The sequence below is a fragment of the Acipenser ruthenus genome, chromosome 26, assembly GCF_902713425.1.
Source record: "Acipenser ruthenus chromosome 26, fAciRut3.2 maternal haplotype, whole genome shotgun sequence".
In the NCBI taxonomy this organism is placed as follows: Eukaryota; Metazoa; Chordata; class Actinopteri; order Acipenseriformes; family Acipenseridae; genus Acipenser; species Acipenser ruthenus.
The window spans coordinates 24,256,241-24,279,643 of record NC_081214.1 but is presented as its reverse complement, the minus strand read 5'-3'; the positions used below and the strand labels follow the sequence as shown (position 1 = coordinate 24,279,643).

The window sequence follows — 23,403 nt, the reverse complement described above, 5'->3', positions numbered from 1 at the left end:
CATTCAATACTGCATAAACGTCATCGCTCATATCTAAACTAACTGCAATGAAATGTCCACTAAATGTCCAAGTACATTCTGCTGGGTCACCATTTTTAAAGGCAAAATGCGACTGGTGGGAAGCTGGTAATTGTTACATCAAATAGATCTGTTCCCATGTCGGTTTACTCCAGACCCACCATGCCGATCATTGGCTGCTTCCACATTTCATTTGTTAGAAGCAGGCTGTATTAGAGCACTCACACACACATTCAGAGAACGCTTAGCAAGAAACACAAGGACGCTGCATTTTCTATACAGTTTATTTACAAAATGTATTAAAATTCTTTGTACAATACCTCATTAATGGGGCTTTATCATTTATTTATGTTCTCACATGCAGTTTTATTTATTTTTTTTCTTTATTATTTTTATGCTTTTATAATCGTTTGGCTGCTTGGCAATTTTTCTTTTCACTGAAGTGTAGTTACAAAAGCAAAACAAAAAAAGTCCTGGAGTTACTACTGCTGCCCTTCTGCAGCGTTAAGTAAATAGCAAGGATTGTTACGCAATCACCACTTTGTACATGCAGTTTTAAAAGTAAGAAAAATCTAAACAAACTCCCACCTGAAAAGCTTTTGCTCTCGTGAAATTTGTTTGAACAAGTGTACAGTTTTCTTTACATTAAATTCATTTATTTCTAAATTGTTTTCTTCTTTTTAAAAAAAAAAAAAAGTTTATAGAAAACTATCTTTCCGCAATATTTTTGAGTTATATTCATAAAGCGCAGTTTCTTTCTTTCTTTTACATTTCTTAAAGACAGTGGAATCCTAGTTTTCTTTGAGAAAGTAAAACATATTAACAGTGGTATCTCTAGATTGAAATGTGTTACGATTTCCTTGCCTCCCCTTGCCTCCTTGCCTCCTTGTTTCCAATATTTGCCAAATTTTGCACAACAAAAAAAACTTAACACAGCTTGATTCAGAAATGTCCATCTTAAAAACAAAAACTAAGATCTAAAAATTTGTAAAGGCATTGGCAGGTCTTTGTAGAAATGAATTTAGCACAAGTATTGAACTCAATGATAGCTGGCATTTGGAGCTCTACTGCTCTGTATCCCAAGCATTGTAAATTGTAACATGGTGTGACAAGTGCTTCAGAATTGGATGTCGCTTTGTTCTTTCCAGTATATATCCCTTGTATTGTACATTCAAATGACCTTCCATCAGCGCGACTGCCAGGAAGAGAACACTTCACACTATAAAACCATATGCTGTCACATTAGAGGTAATTAATATGCAGGTGCTCTTTTGAACAGTCTGTTTTAGTAACTCACAATTATGCCCTCCCCCCCACCCTCCCCCAAGAATTGATATTAGCTAAGTAGCTATCTAGCACAAAATCAAGTTTGGAAATTGCTTTCATGACAAATGAATTCCGTGCACTCCTTTTGCAGTTGGCTTTACTAGATGTAAACAAAGTTGCACACCTTTTTCACACATACAGTTTTGATAGGCAATTTCTATACAAGTCGGTCAGCAGGACATAAATTCTTAGGGTCTTAAATAAAACATTTTTTCCCCACTTTTTAACATTAGCTTTGGGCTAATACATTTTAAAAGCAACAACTGCCTGAAGATTGGTGTCCTGTTCTTTCGTGAGAGAAGCACACCAACAGAAATTCTATTTTGAATGTAGTAATGTGAAACAAAAATGTTGAACCTAGAGCATTCTGTAATACACCACATGTTGCCTTGCCTTGCCGAAGGGACGTTAAAGTCAGCAAACTGCATGAAGATGAGGAGATTTTAAACCAAGGAAGAAGACTCCCTCCACTCCCATCGTATCTTCTTAACTTAGATATATTCTCCAATTGTCCACATGAACAGTGTGTCCAGTTGTGCAGGGGCAGCTAATGATCGCTTTTGTTCTTGAAATAGTTTATCCGAACCAGAAAGTACGATTTCCCATTTGAAGAAAAATGTGTCATTTCTCCATTTATTTTATCAAGCAAAGCAATATACTACTGTGAGGAGTTGCATTGCTGTTGTGGCTCTGTGAATGATCCATAAGGCACTGAAGGAAGAATTCATTTCTTTTAAATAACAAGTCAGTTGCATCGTCAACGATTATCGTGCCAGGCCTGACACCCGGGGGGGGGGGGGGGGGGGGCAGCTTGCAGTGACCATGGGTTGTCGAGGCCCATGGCACGGCCATTCTCTTCATCGCTCCCAGTCACAGATGTCACCCTTAAGGAAAACAGAGACAATGAACCTCCACCACCACATTGCAACAGAACAGGGGAAAGGGCAAAAGGCAGAACAAGCACTCGTTGTCATAATTAATCACATTGCCAGCGGTTCTGTCCTGGCTTGAGTCCTGCTAAGACAAAATGGGTCTGGATTGGGTTGACATCAGTGTCATTGAAAAACAGAAGAATACTTCCAGATTTGCTCAGGATTTCCCTGGGTTGGTTAAATGACAAGTCTGTTATCTTTTATATTTATGTTTTATCTGTATTATATTGTATTTTGAATGTGGGACTCAATAAGGAAGATCTTTCCACATGCTATCCCAAGCAGCTGATGTTACCAAACTCTGCCTGACATCCGCTATGCCCAGCTAATTCCACCCCACCACCAACACACAGGAGCGCAAAGGCCAATACAGCACTCTCTGTGGGCCCCCAGCTAAGAGAGGCAACTAAGTGCAAACCACAATCGCATGGCTCACCCCATACTTCCCCTCCTTCAAGCGGTGGTGCCCTTACTAAGTGAGTTTTGGGTTGGTTAGTATCAGTTAATGACTGTTCTGGCTTGTTCTGGCTTTTACACATTCCATGAAATGGCAGGCTCATTTTATTTAGAAAAACAGTGTTCTGGAAAGCAGTAAGACAGAGCAGATCCAATTAGAAAGGGCATGTTATTGACACACTGCATTCAAGAAAACAGACGGACGCTATTAAACGAATAGCTAACATAAAATGTCTGACACCTAAACAAAGAAACGACAGAAAAACTGAAAAAAGTAAATTAATAAAAAATATAAATGCCAAGTCAATTATGAAATATACAGTAAGACCCACAGTACAGGGTTAGTGGATTCTCATTCATACCCCTAGATTTTAACACTCTCTGTTCCATACACGTTGTATCCTTCTCGGTAGGTGGCGAAGTTCTGGGTGTTTGTTGGGGGAACAGGTTTAAAGTTTTGAGTATTCTTTGCAAGTTTCAGGCTTTTGGACTCTGCTCGGGATTTGTAACAGAACTCTATCAAAGCTACCATCATGGCCAGCCCGAGCCCTCCAACAAGAATATAGAAGACTCCAGCCACATTGCTCAAACTCAGTGCACTTGTCTTGTCCTAAGAAAGGTGAACAGAACAGTTAGCATGTCTCATACAGGAAGCAGGGCTTGCACAAAACAAGCTAATAAGAATAAAGCTGCACTCAAACAATAACCCTGGTCTCTGTCCCTTCTGGAAAGGTCTCCCATTCAAATCCCAGTCAAGGCCGACAGCCAAATACAGACCCCTTCTTCATGCTCTGTTTCTAACGCTAACGCTAATGCAATATTGCTACAACCACCACCACCCCCCCCCCCCCCCCCCCCCCAAGAAAAGGCTATCATTAGAGCTTAGGTTCTTGTCGTGGGATGAAGAGCTGGAAGCAAATATCTAACTGCCAAGTTCCTCACTGGCATTTGCCAATAAATTGGTGGAACCTTGGACTCCTGCCATCTTGCCATCCTCAAGTGGAGGAACAGCCATGGTCACTGCTAGTGTCTGTTGCTGAGTAAAGCTAGATTGGTGAATGTAGAGAATGTCGTGTTATTTTCCATCTACTCTGATCCGTGGCTCTTTTGAGAGACACCACTGAAAGGAAGGCAGTAACTCACAGGTCGAAACTGACTAAACTGACTCAGTAAAAAAGAAACAAAAAAAAAAATTAAAAATGGTAGTTTAATCATATTCTAGACTATCTGAGCACTGAGAAATAATCTTATTTTGTTTTTTAAAGTCTGTAATCCTACAACTCATAAGCAAGCTCAGTGAAGTTCATTAAACCATTTTGCTGCTGCTATCTACCAAATTCATTTATTGAAAATGAAGTTATTAAGAGTTTTACCATTTGCAGTTTAACCCTATGAGGACCGGCAGGTCATTTTAGAGTCAAAATAGCTAAAGGATAAATATCTAAAGGCAATTATTCCAGAATTTTATGTTGGAAAGTCATATCTGCTGTGCTTATTTGAACTCAGAGGGTTAAATATTAGGTTTATAACATTCCTTAACATCATATAGTGTGCAAACAAAATGTATTTATTTAGACAATACTATTTCAAACATAACTTCCAAACACACATTGCGTTTCACATGGCATTTGCAGGTCAGCTTGGACTAGTTTGTCAGAATAATACATTTTGTTTGTCCACCACACTGCATGAAGTTGAAAAATCGAATAAACGCTGTCCATGCAAATAAGTAACAACGCCAATAAATTGATTTTAATAGCAAACTTGGTAAATAAAGACAGCAGCATAATGGTTCAGAAAGTTAATGGATGTCAAGTATGAGAATGAGCAAGTATGACACTACTCAATCTTTAAATACCCAGATTATAAAAAATATTAGCATCAGTAATAATTATCTATAAAATTTATACATGAGTTGCACATATTCCCCAGGCATGCTGTACTTATTCCTATAATAATAATAATAATAATAATAATAATAATAATAATAATAATAATAATACAGTTTTTCTTAATTGTACATAAAAATACAAACTTGAATGAATCTTTTGGATAATACAATGTAAATAAGTACTGTAACTGGGAAAATAGTTTAATACTTTAATTGTTTTTAAAAAAAATAATAACAGTGTTTGAAATTTGTTTTCATTTAAAAACAAACAAACCAAAAAAAGAAAAATAAATAAGAAAATACGTTTTCTGAATACTGCTGTTCTTTGCATATGAACAATAGGTCAAAATGCAATTTTGGAATCAGTACAAAAGACCTGCAGTGACTGACCTTACTTCCAGAGTCCTTGGCTCCACATTCACCCTTATCGTACCACCATTTGTTTTTCAGCTTGTCTAAGATGCCTTGTTCACTGAGTTTCAATACTGCAAGGTTTACAGGAGTTCTTCACGTGGGAAATAACATAAATAACATTATATTATGTTATTTTATGTTATTCAATCTTTAAACTACTTCAGTTTTTACAAAGCGATAAAGCAGGGATCCTGGCCAATACAACAACACAGAGTGCAGACAAGCTGTCTATTACCTTTTAAATACCACAGCTATTCTAAGGTGCCAGGGCCTACCCATATCGCTTTGAGTAATCGGCACACACTGTGATAAAGTATAACAAGGAGGGAGGGAAGGAAGTATCAAATGGAACACTGAAACGTTACTCATAAGCTGGTTAATATATCTACTGCTCCTTTACCAGTTCTTAACAAGTTTGATCAAACGGGAACCCATTCTTGCCAGATAGACAAATGAAAACAACCAGCTGGATAGTGTGCCAGCTGAAGAGAAGTGTAGCCATCGCCTTACAAAAGAAGCCTACAGACACGTACAGAGCACCTCCAGATTCCAGGACACACTGATTGGAACAAACCCCTGGGTTACCTTGGATTGAGGACACTTCATACCACAGGAAAAAGTGAAAAAGTGAGGGGTAACCATGGCATACTGTGGGTTTGTTTGCATAGATGCGTCTGGGTTAATGTTGAACTAGAACAATTAGCCACAGGACTAATTCCCATAGCCATTCTTTCTTCTGGAGAGAAAATAGGTGCCGTGCTAGAGCTTCTGTACCGCAGTCTAGTACCGAGGAAGCAAGCAGTGATTCAGAGACTTCTGCAGAGCAGCTTCAGGCACACACTGGCTTACATAACAAACTAGTTCACAATCAGTCTGCTTTGAGGATGCTATAGTAACCACTCTGGCATGTAGGATTTCGTTTGCAAGGCATTATGTTATCACCGATCCTCTTAGGATTCTGTTTATTCATTTTCATCTTAAAATTATAAACATTTGCATTGTTAACTCCATGCAACATATTGTATACACCCCATTCTAGCAGAGAAACCCAGGTAAACGTCTTTATGAGATCGGAGTATAATGCTATGTGCATTAAATATTCTGAGCAGAGTATTGTGATATTACAAGTGTGTGTGTAGTGTGCTTGACAGCAGGAGGCCAAACAGCAGGCCATCTGGATGAATGCAAGAATGAGAAATTACCTCCAGAGATTTTGTACTCTTTCTTCAAAGTTCAGGTTACTTTGCTTGCTGTTTTAAATAATTTGCAATGTTTTCAAAAAGCAAGAGATGAAAGATTCTGCATGACTGTGTTTGGATTTCCTAGATGCACTGCTTGATTGCAGCTAACTACGCAGATCTTCAAAAACGTTTAAAACTAGAACCTCAATCCCGTTTGTGCATCTATTTCCCCTTTTTCTCGGGTAGGAAAACACAATCAAAATGATTTGCCATGGGCCTCTTGCATACAATGTATTTTAAAACATGCAGTTGAAAGTATAAAGATTTATATTTTTTAAAACAATGAATAAACGAGAAACATAAGCAGCATAAGCAATATCATAATGATGTCGGTCTCTCTTGGCAAATTTCTTGGTAAGAAGGTCTGAACTTTGCATGCTTTTGAGGATAGTACTTATGTCCTTCTTACACCAAGGAAGAAACAGCTATACCCAACGCCAACCAGGGGAATAGCCTTTCCTTAGTGATGAGCCAAGTGCTTTAATGACGGAAATGGAAATGGCACCAGGATTGTTGGTGGATCGGCTCATGGGTGATGTTCATAAAATGTAACCATGCCTGTTTATTTCCGTCTCAAAATGTCAGTAGCTTCTTCTATAAATTATAAGGGATCAAGTCATCTCCTGAACCCTGACTCCAGTAGAAACCTGCAGTTGTAAATGCCTTGCTATTGAGTCGACAGGAACAGCTGCTGTCGATGACAGGGAAAACCTGTGCTTTTGTTTTTAAATACACTTTCGGGCTGGTTGTTTCCCGTGATGATCTGGATTCCCCCTAGACTGTGCTCGTAGCTTCAGCAAGTAAGCACAGAGATGTCTGTGGAGAGGGGCTGGGAGGAGCAAGCCCGTGCACACTGGGACTTGCTCTCAAGGCTCAGCAGTACAACACCATCTGGCTCCCATCCTAGAGGCTCCCCATGAGCCGTCCCTTCTGCTGCTCACCGGGGAATGAGACTGGAGACGTGGGGCCCATAACTATTGACACCAATCATTTCATATACCGTTCCCCTAGCCTGCAATAAATGTTCATTTTGAATCTGTGTTTTGATATTTTAATATGGGCACTGCTGACTACAGCTGAAGATGTGAGAGAAAAGCAGCCAGCCTTTGATTACTGAGCAGTTGTCACAGATATGCTGAGAAGCATGGCACAAAAAAACATGTGCAAAATGTTTAGAAGCTGTAATAAAACCAGGCTATGCAAAATCATAAGAATGATGAATGGGTGTCAGTACTTATGATGGATTTTTTCAATAAACTCATTTTGAACTGTGTATTTGTAACTGTATTGCTGTTGAAAGCTATTTCTTTCATAATTGATCTGATTGACCAGTAACATGTTCTGACAGCCACATGGTGAAGCAGAAGACTTCCTGTGCTGTAGGGATTGTGGTCTTATTACACCGCAAGTTTAATCTGTTGTGTTGTATTGAGAAGTATCTGTACATCTGCATGATATAATAGACCAGTAAACAACCTAGAGATCTACAGCACAACACAAAGGGCAAAGCCAAGTGATAACGTTGCAATTGCAAAAGCAGATGTAAAGCCTTGTTTTTCCTATAATGCTTCCTGCTCCAACAAAACCAGCAGCCACCTGTCAATCCTTCATTTTACAAATGGAATGAAATTCCTCCTTAAGTCTTATTTTATGACTCATGGAAAAAATGCAATTTCAATAAAGACAGATGCTTGTTCTATGTTCAGGACTGAAACTAAATTACATTTTACTTGCAAATTGATTTAAAAAAAAAAAAAAAAAAAAAGACTGTCGTCTGCAGACATCTTCTAATCTTATATTCTAAATCCCGGTTCTTTTTCAAAACTTTCGAAACTCATACATTAAGGTCATGCAGAATAAGAAAGCAATTCAAACACTGGCCACCCGGTGGCACTGTATGCTAAGTTAAAATCCAAATTATACAACATGTGACTGCTGAGCAAAATGAGAAAAAAAGTGAAATGGTGTCTAAATAGCATACAATCATGATTATGTGAGATCGAGTCAGAAATTCTGGCTGTATTTTCAATTAACCTCAACTTTTCAATTTCAGTGTGGCTGTCAAGCCTGTGAGATAGAAACAGAGCCGTTGCATTGAAGCTCAATGAATGATTCACGTGTCCTTCTGAATACCCAGTGAACACACACGCACCATCATGGGTTTCTGGAAAACAGACTGCCCTCCAAATGCATAAAGCAGAGTGAACTTTCCAAACACCGGTGCTGTTCATCTTTGCAGGGGAACATAAAGTTAACCTTGAAATCCATCACTAACTGAGAACGTGTCTAAAGAATAATTTCATACCCCTGCTTGCATGTCACAAGCTCATATAATCTGACCTTAACAACTCTGTACCCCTTCTGTAAATGGATGCAGTTACACATACTGTATAATACAGCTGGAAAACGACCTGTACACACATTTGGTTTGGAAGATGTTTTTTATCTCCCGAATGGCTCTTCAGTAACACAAACAATCTGTTGGTTCTTTTATCCCCCCCCCCTCATCAGGCAAGTAGGGGGTCCCTGAGTTTGATCCCAATTGCTAATGATACTGGTAAAGTCACATCAATGTTAATCAATGCTGTTTGACTAGTGAGTGTTTGTTTGCCATTTTTTTTTTCGTGTTAACAGCCTTGCCGATTACTCTGCACTAAGGTACCCGATTCTGGTGACATTGAGGCTGACCTTGGAGTCACCTCCCCCGCTGCCGCACTCTCCTTTGTCGTACCACCATTTGTTTTTCAATTTGTCCAAGAGGCCTTGCTCATTCAGTTTTAATACTGCCAGGTTAACAGCATTTCTTGAAACGATAAAACATAGCTTGTAAGAAAATGCACAGGTCTGTGAGAAATCTAACGTATAATAAGAATGACGATTAATAATAATCATAAGAATCATTGTAATAATCATAATATAAGGAGCACGAGAGGACAAATTGGTTAAGAATTTCACGGATATGGAGAGATAAGAAACGCTTGTACAGCAAAGAAAGTGTTAAATATTGGAAAGGTGGCATGGAGGATAACATTGCTCAGAACTGAAGTGTGCGGGATGGGGAGCTTGTCTTTGAGAAGAAAGAAACAACAACAAACACCATGCAATTAACATTCGTCACATGTGACAGCTCAGCTTTTATAAGGTAAATTGAAAAACCATTGAACTGTAAAATGAAAGCGACAACAAACAGTCAGAGAGGACAGCGCACACGAAGGAAAGAAAGAGACAAAAAGAAGAAAGGAAGGAAGGAAGGGAGGAGGGAGGGAGGGAGGAAGGAAGGAAGGAAGGAGGGAGGGAGGGAGGGAGGAGGGAGGGAGGGAGGGAGGGAAGGAGGGAAAGAAAGAAAGAAAGAAAGAAAGAAAGAAAGAAAGAAAGAAAGAAAGAAATGGATGCATTGAGAAAAAAATAAGTAAAATTTACCAGGTTTTTTGTTCTTTAAAAAGCAAAGCCTTCAAATTTAGGCAAAGTAAAGCACATAAAACCGTTACCTCATGATGTCCTCAAAGAAAGAAAAAAAAGACAACACAAAACATCAGGGTGGGTAGAATACTATAACAACATGGATGATATTGTTATATTATTCCACCCACCTTAATGCTGAGCCTTTGGGGGTCGCCACACCATAGCCCTTAGAGTCGAGGTTCCCGCCCACTTTCAACGTGTCGCAGGGCTTCCGCTGCTCAATATACTCGTTCATGGTGGATTCGAGAAGAAAGGCGAACTTTCCCTTCGACTTTCGTACCCGGGCAACCCCATCCGGTGTTGTCTTGGCAAACACAGTGGGTTCTGCGGATTTCATGTAAGACCACATTTTCTCGTAAACGGCTATTTTCGACCGCTGCATAGGGAAAGAGGGGGGAGAAAGAAAGAAAGAAAGAAAGAAAGAAAGAAAGAAAAATATTTTAAACACTGTACTTAGGCAGATGTTTGGCAAACTAAAATAAAGATATCATTACTTATTTCAAGATATTTCTTTATATATATCTAAGTTATTAGTAAGCTATCTCGAAGTATTTGTAGATATCTTTAAATAGCATGTTTTAGATATCTTCAAATAGTTCAAGAAATCGATAAAAAAAAAATTCAAATGAGTAGCTGAGAAGTACATAAATATCTTGAAATCTAGTCACATACTGCATCAGTAATGCTTAAGATATCTTGGATGAGTTTTGCCATCATCTGAATTTTAAAGATACATGGTTATGTTTAATGTAATATTGAAACACTTATAAGATAGTTAAACCTCTCTGATAAACCTCATTTTAAATGACCACTGAATACGCTATATGGTCACGAGGGAAATATAAACGTATTTCTACTAATGTGGATGATAAGCTGACACTTTTGTAATGCATCATAATTTAACACACGTGTCGGTTCATATGATTGTGATATCATTGCTCGTTCAAGATATGAAAATGTTACCTCTGTAGCATTGAGCACACCAAAATAAAACATGGCCTTCATAGTCCTGCTATCTTATATCTTAGATCTCCACAGTGTGAAACACTAAAACACTGCATCCATTTAAAAAACAGAACCTCTTTTCAGGTTTGCATACACTATAGAAACCTTCCCAGAGCCTGTCTTTCCTGATTTGGAATTGATTATTAAAACATGATTCCCCAGGCCTGGGAGAGGAAGCAGGCGAGGAGAAGGACACCTCTCTGGAGCCCCCCTGGACGCAATGCCTGTTACAAAGCAGATCCGCAAAGACCCATAAATGAAGGGTTTAAGGAATTGATTGCTGTAGCCAGAATGAGTACCGCCTCAGTGCTTTATAGACTTCATTCATCAATACTAGTGTCTTAAATGTAACTGAAATCAGCAGATTCTGCTTACCTCTTAATGCTGTCACACTGTGGCAGCCGTGACTAGGTTACCTAAATCGGACCCAAACTTTGAAACAGTCCTCAAGCCAAACAAACTTGTTACTTGCTGGGCTTTTTTTGCGTTTTTTAATTGGCTACAGGGAAGAACTGGCTTGCGGACTGCAGTACAGTATGTCCACTAGGTACAGTATGTGTGAGCAGCTGATATCACAGAGTTCTAGCTTTTAAAAGACCTGGCGAGGCCACTAACATTGTATCTGTGAACGGCTGCTTTAAGGAGCCTGGGAAGAGTTTACATTAGATCCCATTGACATCTTCTGGACAGACAAATGCATGAGTTAAAACAGGAATCCTTTTCACTTGCAACCAAAAGGTTGATATTACAGTATGCAAATAACAAATCCGCTACAGTTACTTGGCTCTAGATCCCAGGGAAAACGTCAAAAGTCCCGGACAGTGGATTTGAAAACAGGCGGAGGAAAAGGAAAAGGTGTATCCCTCCATCTGTCTACATCATACTCATTTACCTGCCCACTCTCACATGCTACTTCAATAAGCCAGGCACGTTAGGGTTATATAAAGAAAAATAAAAGAATAACAGAATACGATTATAATGTTTTTAAAAAAAAATCACAATCAATACAGACATACTGTATTTTAATTTCACATCATTTTAAAAAACTTTAGACTTAGGGCTACTGCAGCTCTATGAAGATTTATAGTGCCTGGCGCTCTTGTTCCATCAGTGTAAAAGTCGCTGCCCTGTACACACAGCAACGCTCACATGACAACGCTATAAATTTGGACAGAACTGCATAAGTCAAACATATAAAATTGTAACAGCTGTTATCACATGTTTATAAAGCTTAAGTACTGAAACATTGATCAGTGGGCCTGGATGCCATGATGTGCGCTGCTGTACAGAGTGTACCAGGCAGGTAAATAACATTCAGGTGAGAGCTAGAGGCTTTTCTAACTAGAGGATACCAAATCCCAGGATACAGTTCTCAAATCCTGGTGGCAATTCCTTGGTCACAGTGTATTTTCATCTCCCGTACAGTTTGTCTGTAAAAACTTGTTACCTGAAAAGGGCTTATAAACATCTCGGAGTGAATGTAAACTGATATCTTCCCTCAATGCAAACCTGCAAGGCCTACCTCTATTGATCCAGAGCTGGGCTGAACTCTTTGCTCCTGTCTTGCAGACTGTGGCTTGTCCACTGGGGCCTGCTTTATTAATGTTTCCGAACCTTACTGTGGATAATGATGGTTTACTTTTAGTGATTCCTTTTTATAAACAGGCTTACCCTGTATTCTGCTATGTTACATTCTCCAGATACCCAGAGTGAAAGTGTAATGCTGTCGCTGCTTACCAGGTGTGTGCATGTTCTCTTTATTAGTGTGGCTACATGCCCACACAATTTCTTCTTACGTAACGGTTTTCAGAGAACGTTTCAGAATATTGCTATTGGATTAACTGTTCCAAATCATGTCAAAGTGAAGAAATGCAGGTTTGAGAAAACTAATACAACAGTACTTTTCATAAAAATCATGCACCGTGCTCTCGCAGTATTTTAAGGTCAGTCCACGTTGACAGAAATTGTACAAGCACTGTATTTTACAGTATTAGGGTCCTTTACTAATTCCCTGTATTTAATATGTGTCAGTCAGATAGAGGCTGCTCTACACACATCCTTTTGTTAATGTAAGAACTATCTACCAATAGGGCTGTACTAACCAATGATCACATTTGTTAAATAGTCATATGATCATTGCGTTGAATTTTTGTAAACATTTCTGATCACTTAAAGAATAGTGCACATTGCAGAAAGTTAAAGTACCAACACCTGGAGGATAATTGAAGTCAGTTGAGCTAATTTACCATTCTGGAGGTTGAAGCAATTGAAGAGTAGGTGTTTGAACGTGTGCTGATTAAGCTCAGAAAAGATTTGCTTTTGTCTTTAGATGCAGTAAATTCAATAAAGTGTATGCAAATTGAGTGATTCATTGAATAGTTTGAAAAAACACACAAAATACTGATTATTATTATTATTATTATTATTATTATTATTATTATTATTATTATTATTATTATTATTATTATTATTTATTTGGCAGGTGCCTTTATCCAAGACGAGCCCAGCTCTTTTGCATTGTGGTTAAGATACTTGCTTGTGGTTCACACCCAGCCTCCAACCTGCTACACTGGCAAGCCACCTGGATGTCTTTAAACCCTGATTGAAGTCAGTGATATCTGACAGGGAATCGGTCCAGATGGTTCTTGAAAGCCCAGCTACAGTCATGTAACTCTAGCTGCTTTCAATTCGATATTGCATTGTATACATAACATTGTGTGTTCCATATGGAACTGCATGGTACTTTAGCCATGCTTTGCTGGCATTTCTGCATTACACAAAATAAATCCACATTCACCATTTAGCACCGTACGGTTTCTTATATTTACCCAGCATTGCATAGCTCAAAACAATACAATGTAATGCATCAGAAGAGGCCTTGCTGTATAGAATGAAAACATGCACCCAAGAAGCAAGCTATCCCGAGGCTGGTGTGTTCCAGTAAAGGAGAACCAGCCTGCACGTAACATTAACATGCAGCATTACAGTGCAGAACAAACACAAGCCCAAGTGCCATCCTCATTTAAAGGTGGTTCGATAACAAGGTTACAAAAAGGAACAGAGTGTGCCATTTATCCAAATATCTCCTGCACACCCTGGGGCCTCTGCATAAAAGAAAAAGAAAAAAAACTCACTAGGTCTGCTGGGGGTAATCTTCATTATTTTAGATCACATGCAGAGCCATGCATTTCACAACCAAGACCCAAAAAAGCATAGCTGAGGTGTGAACCATTTATTCTGAGTATGTGCCAGGGTAGACCCTTACATTTAACCACAGTGCATTTGCGGTCTTCCCATGCTTTCCCCATGGTTATAGTGAGCATTTACCAAAGTTTACCATGCCTTTTCTCTATGCTTTACCAGACCTCTCTGTGCTTTACAGTGTTTGCCTATGCTTTACCATGCATCCACCATGCTTTATTACACTTACTATGGGATAATGCTATAAGGGAAAGGGGGCACAGTCAAGTCAGGGCGTGTTAATTTGTGTCCTTACTGAGAGCTGTGACAGCTTCTATATCCTCAAAATATAAGGGGCTGATATTATAGCCTGTGTGTCCCAACCATTAGAGGGCCAGCATACTCTATTAGAATGCAGTCCAGATTCTCAGGTTCCCACAAGCCTGGATCTAATAGCCTATTCACATTTCACACTGCTTTTTAAAACTGCAATAGTGAATGAGGTGAATGTCAATCCCATGGTTCCAGGTAGTGTGTATAGGGTATAATCTCCCAGCTGCTGAAAATGCTGAGTTCCAAACATCAGACCCTGCAAATCAGCAACACTAATCATTCTATCCATTAAAAGCGTAAGGTTTTCTCTTATGGGTATTACGATTAAAAGAGTCAATTATGAGATCTAATTATTTACCTACAGTTAGATTATTTAAACCTTTTTGCACATCTTCTTCACAGATTCCCTGCGCTGTAACAGCCCAATTAAAACAAGCACTCAGAAATTAAAAAAAGCAATTTACACTTTCAGCAAAGTGTAAAAAACAAACTCACACGCAGTGCTGACATGGAGCTTTATTTATAGAAGTGCTGCTAAATAGCTGCAAAGGTCATTTGTCTTGGGTTTGTGAGCATCCGTTCTCTTGAAACCAGTTATCAGGGTGAATTAGGACACTTCAGTTTAGTCAAACTGGATTAAAATGTGATAAGACTTTTTAAAGTCACTTTGGTCAAATGCGTATTAACGGGATTACTTAAATGCTGGATTAACATGAATCTCTTTTTGAAAAATAAAATATACAACCGGGTGCATAATGTAATCCTTGGTGTAATGTGGCAGTTCAAGGAAACTTTCAGAAGGGCTCAGCAGAGTGATCCATTGTTAATCAGCAGCATTGCATAAGAACAGGAACATGCTTTTTAGGTGAATAAGCCTGATGCTGCATTCGTAAAGGTTGATTAAATTAGTTTTCAACAAAGAGGTAGACTGGCCCTTAATGTATGGTATTTTTATACATGGCCTTGCTACAATCTGTGTTTAGCTAAATAAGGACACTTCTGAGATAAAGGACAGGTTTCTAAGACTTTTCTCCAGGTCAACATTTTGAGGTCTTTCACACCATACAAATTGCTTTCATTCAAGAATGCCATTGCAGGAGCCTACACATGTCAGGCTGGTGCTTTAAATATCACAGATTTGACCCCTTGGAGCAAACCCTGACGCAGGCTAAAGCTGGACAAATAGAGCATCATTAAAGATGACACAATAACATTTTATTTTAGGCTCCATTATGAACAATGTAATCGGCAAGCAACTTCTTAAAGTGAATTCATTGGAAGTAAGCAATAATTAACAAGACATTCCACGGAACCCGGAACCTACTGTGAATTCTTTATGAACAGGGATAGGACTATCATGGACAGACACTGGGTTGAATGTAATCAATGGCTAAATCATATCCAGTATGAAATAAATAAACTGAGCTTTTGGTTCATTTGGTATTCCACTGTTATTAGCAGAGCTTTAGATTCCCTTTCAACACGCTCCACTGGGTATTGCTGCTCATGAAGGCAGCAACTCAGAGTTATTGTAATACTTTATGACAAGCGACCGCACCATAAAAGAAGAATGTATTCACTGGCCCACATTTGTACTCCCTTTTATAATAAATTGTCTGGAGTCAAATGAATGAGGCATTTTGGATTTTATGGGCAATGTTGTTTTACAGAATCCCCAAAGTGTGAAACTGTGCGGTCCAGGAAATAGAGATACGAATGACTGCCGAATATAAATAAAGTAAACACATGTAAATAGGAATATAAAGATAACACTGTTACTAATGTAGTTGGTGGAACAAGTATGCACATTTATATAGTAGAATATGTAAGTGCAAATGAAAATAAGTACTGGTACAAAAACCTCAAATCTAAATACTCTTTACATGCGAGGGATTGTCACCCTGTCACAACAATACTATATCTCCATATCAAATGAATTGAAATGATCTTAATGTGCACATTTCTGTTACACCTTGAGCTCAGGCTAACCCTGACATGATTGAGTTGGCAGTATCACTTATATTGTGACCTTCAAAACGATCTGACCTGGTACTATATTTAATGAACCAATGAAGCGTCCTCATCAGGCTCCACTTCCCAATTTTAATTTCTTATTAAAGACCAGCAATAAGAAATCCTGATAGCATAACCCCAACTCTAATTTGATTATTTCTTTGCATGACAGACATCCTTGGCCTTATATTATGTATTGTAAAAGCTTACATCAATTACAATGTTGACTGGCCTAAGAATGCAGATTTAAAAAAAAAATAGTAAAGACAAGGTTGCTTAAAAAAAAAAAAATCAGTTTAAGTTTTCTTCAGGTGACAGTGCATGAATAGATATGCAATTACATTGTAATACCTGAGTAATACCATTGATTCCTGTGCTGTATAATTACATGGAAATGGCTTTGTGATGCAATAACTGGGTAACACTGTGACCTTTCCTTGTAATAACACACGTACACCGCCAGCTGTTACACAGTTACTATTCATGCTAATTCCTCTGTCTATATTTCTATACTGGTCAGAAATTCATGTTTGTCTTGATATTGAAAATAAAGGCTTGTTGATATCAGAAAGCACACACTCGCCCAGCCTAACCAAGCAGCAACATGTAATACCAGCTCATTTCATACATTCTCAAGCATCTGATATATGGCCAAAAATGGCATCCACACACTGGATCAGTAATTTCAGAAATGAAAGGCTGAGCGAAAAATAACAAGTTTAATGTGATTTAAATTGAGGAAAAGCAGCTCACAATAAAGCCTCTGAAGTAAATAAGTTGCTTGGAAGAAGATGTGTTTTCAGTATACTGCCACTCATTAACACCAGAGCTGCGTCATCACTGATGCACTGTACGCATACACAATAGGTACGAAACCAAAATTATCTTCCAATTACCACAGCTGTCATTAACGCGCACAGAATTTGTATGCTTGCTTCATTCAGGGTGCATCACTAGTAATTATAGGAAGCTATAATTATTTACCTGTAGCTGGGATTTAATCAGCTGACCCATCTACAGATTCACCATGACGGGAATTTAATGAACTTTTCCGAACACACAACACAGATACTTTGCAATTCACGTATTGTTATTTGATTTAATTCTGGTTACAGAAATACTTTTTTTTTTTTTTAATATAAGTCGGTGTGTTTTAAGATCTTGTCTTGTCTTCACACCATTCCTTCTTCAGGAAATGATCTTCTAGTCTTATAAATATGAATTTTCATGAAGTTCTTTTGAAGACTGAAGGGAGTCATTGCGAAAGAGCGGCAGGCTTTCTCAGTAAAGATTTTCCATGCAAACACTGTAAACCCACGGCGTGCAATGTGTACTGGCACAGCCAGACAGTTTACATGCACAAGGGTTCAAAATGACTGCTACCACTTAAAGAAAATGATGAGAATATGAGTGGAGGGCAACTGGACATGTAAGAGCTATTATTTTGCAATGAAGAACATTTGCTTCATAGGAATAGTGCTCATGTATTCCAAAATGAAATGATTAGAGCACTTTATTATTTACTGAAGAACCTCTATAATCATTTTGGGGATTTCTTTTGTTCAGCCAAATACCATTTTAATTAAAATTCCCATGGGAACAAGGCTCCCGCTTGTCATTTCCAATTTAAAGTCTGACAGTGTAACTAGGGCACTCAAAAGCAGTATATTTAAAAAAAAAAAAAAAGAAAGAAAATTGCCTTTCAATTATCTCACAAACCTACTGCACATATATATATATATATATATATATATATATATATATATATATATATATATATATATATATATATATATATATATATATATTAATACTGTATATACACATTCCCAAGTGTGTAACGTTAAACCACCATTGGCAGGCTTTATAAAAAGTGCATTTTCATAGTATTAGCAGTTTGTCCATGCAGGTACAATGTCCGTGCACAAACAATGCATTTACTGAGCTTTACCATGGTTTACCACAGTTTTTACCCCTCCTTGCTTCCATACCTTTTTTTTTTTTTTTTACCATGTCTTACTAAACATTATTTGCTATGGCATACTGCAGCACATTTTTAAGGACAACATTTATATGGCAAATAACATACCTCTATTCATTCGCTTCAGTATTCAACAAACGCCAGCACCCTACCATGAAATTCACCAAGCATGTTCAGTAGGAAATGGATTCCTTTTAAACACACTGAATCATAAGCTGGTGTCACTGGTTCATTTGTTTTACCCCTTGCTATCAGTTGATACGTCCTGTGTAGGGAGTCTCTAGTTGTATCAGAGAAGTCCTCTCAGGCAGTGGTTCTGACTGCTCATGCATGATTGATTAGATATTTAGATTATTCCATGAACAAGGATCACGTCTACTCTGCCTTCCCTCATTAACAGTTTTTGATACATTATTGATTCCACACCATCCTATCCATTTGCTTAATTGCAGTCTGTTTCCTTATATACCTGCTCAATGAACTACTGACACCCATCCGTCTAATTGCTAAATACAATCCTTACCTGCTGAGTAAAAAAAGATGACCTCTGACCGAAAGCGGTCTGTCACTTTGAGTATGGATATATCCCCCCATGCACCCGCACGTGCATTCACAAACATCCTGCCGTAAAACAGGGTGGCATACAAACTGGCAGAAAGGAGCAACACGATTTAAACCCAGAGAAAGGTGAGGACTCACTCTAAAGAATTCTTTGGTGGAGCCCGAGTCCAGGGTCCCGTACGCGATATCGGTTTGTTTGGCCAGATCTTCTGCACTTTCAATGGGGGACACCATCCTCTCCACAGTGAGGAAAGCAGCAAGATTGGCGGTGTAGGATGAAATGATGATGAGGGTGAAGAACCACCACACACCTCCAACAATTCGTCCTGACAGGGATCTGAATTTATAAAAAACAAACAGAAAAACAAAACATTACTAATAAACATTATTAACGTTATTGTTCCATTTGAATGTAACAGAAGCATTGCAAAACAACGAATCGTCCTATAAACTACTGTACTTAACAAACCAAACCCTAAACTCCCTGACGGCTAAAATACCAAATGAGCTGTTGCCATGTGGTCACAATATATCGATAAGGGGTTAAAGTTCAACTGGACAGCTTATTGTATACAGGTTCAGCTGGTGTTAAGTCACATGAATAAAGGGATGTGCTTGGCTAAAGAATACCCAGTGGTATTAATAAAATAAGCTCTATGAATTTTACGCCTTGATAAATCTTATTACATGTCATCTATTTTAAGAGCAAAAGTCATAAATCAAAGTTGAGTCAATGCACTGCAGACGAAAGCTGCAAACCCTTTCACTTATGTGAGAGCGGTCATCTGTCCTTAACATCAATCAAGACAAAGCACTGGAACTGTTTACTCATAGCATGTACAGTGCTCAAAGCCAGACTAAGCAGGGGATCAACACAAGAGATCTGGTTCAGATAAATGGTAATGCAGGTTGTTTTTTTTTTTTTTATTTTTTTTTTACAGTTTACAACAATAAGCGATTAGACTGACTAAATAAAATAATCAATAAGTAATAAGCAAGCAAACTTTGATGTGGGAATATATAAAAAAATATATGCATACCTTTAGATGAAATGCATCGCGGAGCATGTGATGACGTAATGGTTATACAGCATTGAAAGAAAAGAAGAGCATGAGTGTGGCTAATGACACATGCTTCACTCTACTGGATGGAACATGTGATTCCTGTTTAGGTTTTAGCTTCACTGTACTGGATGGAACATGTGATTCCTGTTTAGGTTTTAGCTTCACTGTACTGGATGGAACATGTGATTCCTGTTTAGGTTTTAGCTTCACTGTACTGGATGGAACATGTGATTCCTGTGTAGGTTTTAGCTTCACTGTACTGGATGGAACATGTGAGTCCTGTTTAGGTTTTAGCTTCACTGTACTGGATGGAACATGTGATTCCTGTTTAGGTTTTAGCTTCACTGTACTGGATGGAACATGTGAGTCCTGTTTAGGTTTTAGCTTCACTGTACTGGATGGAACATGTGATTCCTGTGTAGGTTTTAGCTTCACACTACTGGATGGAACATGTGATTCCTGTGTAGGTTTTAGCAGGAATCGTGCATCTTTCCATTCCGTGTCAGTGTTGTCAAACATCATTCTGACAGGCCCTTTTGGGTGTAATTATTAAGAACAAAATTGACGGTCTGCAAAAGCGATCTTGAAAAAGAACCGTTGTTGGGAGAAGCTGGATGACAGCAGGCTCCCTGTTAGCATTGCAATTTGATTCCTCCGTCTCCAGCAATTGCTTTATGTTCCATGCAAGGTGGGTATTTTGTATGAGTTAGAGCTGAAATGAATACCAGGTAGGTCCAAGATTTGAACTGCAGTTTCTCACAATTTTAAGTTAACCACTGTCCATAATGGACACCTCAGTGCAGTAAGTGCTTTTCACAACAAAAAAGAATATATCAAAATGGCTCCCTCCTCACGCTCAGCAAATTTGTCAATTGTAGCTGAAGTTTCTACACAAAATGTCAAATCTAATAAAAAAAAAGGTCATGTAGCATTATCACATTTTATTTTTAGTCTCAATACTCCGTGAATTAAAAGGATTATTAATACTGTTTTTTAATTTTTTTTAAAATATAATTCACTTAACGTGTGTCATTAAGGGACCTCATAGCTAATCAAATATGGAAATATGCACACCCCACATCGCACTATTCCTTAGACTTTAGCAGACTATTTAATTCCATGTTAGGACCATATTGTTCTCCTGTTCTTCTTCAGTACAGGTAGAGCTGCATTTTTGTTTGTACCGCACATGAAAGTAAGGCTTGACGTTTTGGTACAGTTAAATGGCGGGCGACTGTCAGGATCAACATTTGAGTAATGTCTAGTGGTCATGACAATTAGAGGGCGATCGAGGTGGTCTGCAGCGATTTGTGATTTTATATTTTTGTGACAGGCTAGAATTTGGATAAAATTTACAATGCAGCTGTAGGCATTAGGATGACACACTTACTGCTGCTACTTCTACAGTATAGAAGATGTTTGGGAGCTAAGCATTTTGCTATAATGAGGCAATTGTTATAGAGAAGCACTAAATTACAGTTAAACTATTGATAAAACTGAGGAGCTATCCAACTGTAGCCTTCAACAGGGCTTGTTCGATAAAGAGGAGGTTTATAGCGTGGATTCACTGGGTGAAGCCCAAAGAGCATGATATAGATACACTTTCCACATAATTATAAACATCTTGGATCTGGATTTTTCATCTGTAGCGCTCAGTGTGAATCTATACTGTTTATAGCTGGAACACCGATGCACAGGATCACGCTAGTTAATTGTATTACAGTGTATTTCAAGTGGACCACATCTTGGTTAGAGAGTGGTTTTAACGCCAGTGCTTTTCATACATGACAGATGACATAATTCAGCAATGATCACCTTTCAAAACCCTATTCATACCATGCATTTAGTTAACTCAAGACCAATCATTGACTCTAGGAATGATTGTCGCTGCAGAGCAGCAGCTGCATGCATAAACAAAGAGGTGTATAACAAGCTACAAAGGGGCTCTAATTAAGATACAACCTGCAACATCAGAAAACAACAAGTTGAACAATGGCATTTCTTATTAGGAACATTGAGAGTGATGCTGGAGAAAGCAATAACGGTAATGGAAGATTGGATGGATTGAAAGATGAATCAGCGAAAAAACAAGAAAAGAGAGACAGGACAGGGTTTAAAATGATTGAAAACAAAGTCATTACGATGAGGCAACCCGCTTGAAGGTGCTTCATCAAAATGAATGCTGATGCTGCTGCAACCGCTCTGCTATGCTCTCAAGCTTCTGAGTCCTCCAATGCAAAAGCACTGCAAATATGTTATATGCACCAAGCTGATGACCATAAAATGGGATATGCAGCAAAAACACGGTAGCCCTCCAAGTGTTGCAGGAATAAAAACAAAACAAAATGACCCTATGCATTTTACAGTGTCGGCATGGTGTATATAAGTTATTCGTGGATGCAATGCATGGATGCATGCGTGGCGGCTAGATGATGAAGCTCTTGCATTTGAATGGGGGGAAGAGAAATAAAAGAATGGAGTGGAAAAAAATAACATATATGCACCATAATCAGCTAATGACCATAAAATGCAAAAAGGTGGATGGATGTAATGGGTAACCAACCTTGGTGAAATATCGCATCCTTGCTGCATAAAGGCCCCCAGAGAAAACCAGAGACTATTAAAAATTCCAAAGTCGTTTGGCGGGTCCGGTGGGGTCTGGGGGTCACGCGCTTCATCATTGTCATCCAAATGCCACTCATAAGGGCTGAATCGGCTGACCAGGAAGAGCACCACACTGACTCCGATATAGGCAAACACTATACACATCCAAATTTCATAGGCCAATGGGTCCAGGAAGGAGAACACTCCAGGTTTGGACTTTTGAGGCTTCTTTATCATAATGGAGATCCCCAAGCTCATAAAGGGTTTAGAAAAGTCAATCATTTCTTCTCGTACCAGTGTTATAGTAAGCGGTGCAACAGCTATATCTGCTCTCTGGAAACGGGAAAACGTTTTGTATTAGTGTTCAGACTTTAAGCAATGTTTTAGCAGTACATCATTTGGCTAAGCTGTATAACAAAGCCTGGCTGGCCATGGTGGAAATCATGAATGGGCACTGTTAGCAAAGAAAATATGAGCACCTACTGTACTTGTTTGCATTTTGAAGCAAAGTAACACATAGTTTGCTTAGCACTAAAGGACAGGTAACGGACAGGAAGTATCACTCCTTAGCAAGTCTATGCTGTGCAGTCTTTAGGTCTGTCAGAGCTAAGACTGGTAATATGTTTCTCTTCAAGACCACACGTAATGGTACCTCGGATAATGTCTGAATACTATCCAATAAAGTCTGTCTGAGATCGCCAAACCTCAATTAATTTTGAAATGTCATCTAATGGTAGAAAAAGTAATTACAAGCCTTTTGTGCTTTTTACTCTTTTTTTCTCCTACAGAACTCTTTCAACCAGAAAGAGATCTATTAGAAGTAACAGCCGTTCACATCAGCAGCCAGGAAACGTGATCTGTGGAGCTCCTAATGACGAAATTGCAGGTTTACCTGCAGCTTTTCAAAAGTAAGCCTCATACG

General features: G+C 38.6%; 1 protein-coding gene across 5 annotated transcripts in view; it reads right to left on the bottom strand.

The window, feature by feature from the left end:
• Window positions 1–287: 287 nt before the first annotated feature.
• LOC117430906 (glutamate receptor 3-like) overlaps window positions 288–23,403 on the bottom strand; it is an 81,418-nt gene continuing 58,302 nt past the window's right edge. The window contains exons 11-16 of one of the 5 annotated variants that reach the window (XM_059000853.1): window positions 22,441–22,814; window positions 18,952–19,150; window positions 9,869–10,116; window positions 8,967–9,081; window positions 3,095–3,342; window positions 288–2,228 (exon numbers count right to left, since the gene is read on the bottom strand). In XM_059000853.1, coding sequence (XP_058856836.1) covers window positions 3,097–3,342; window positions 8,967–9,081; window positions 9,869–10,116; window positions 18,952–19,150; window positions 22,441–22,814 — 1,182 coding nt within the window. In that variant the 3' untranslated portion in view covers window positions 288–2,228; window positions 3,095–3,096. Of the gene's footprint in view, window positions 2,229–3,094; window positions 3,343–4,952; window positions 5,129–8,966; window positions 9,082–9,868; window positions 10,117–18,951; window positions 19,151–22,440; window positions 22,815–23,403 lie in introns of those variants that run through there. The other 4 variants (XM_059000854.1, XR_009308940.1, XM_059000855.1 and 1 more) reach the window with 4 other exon arrangements.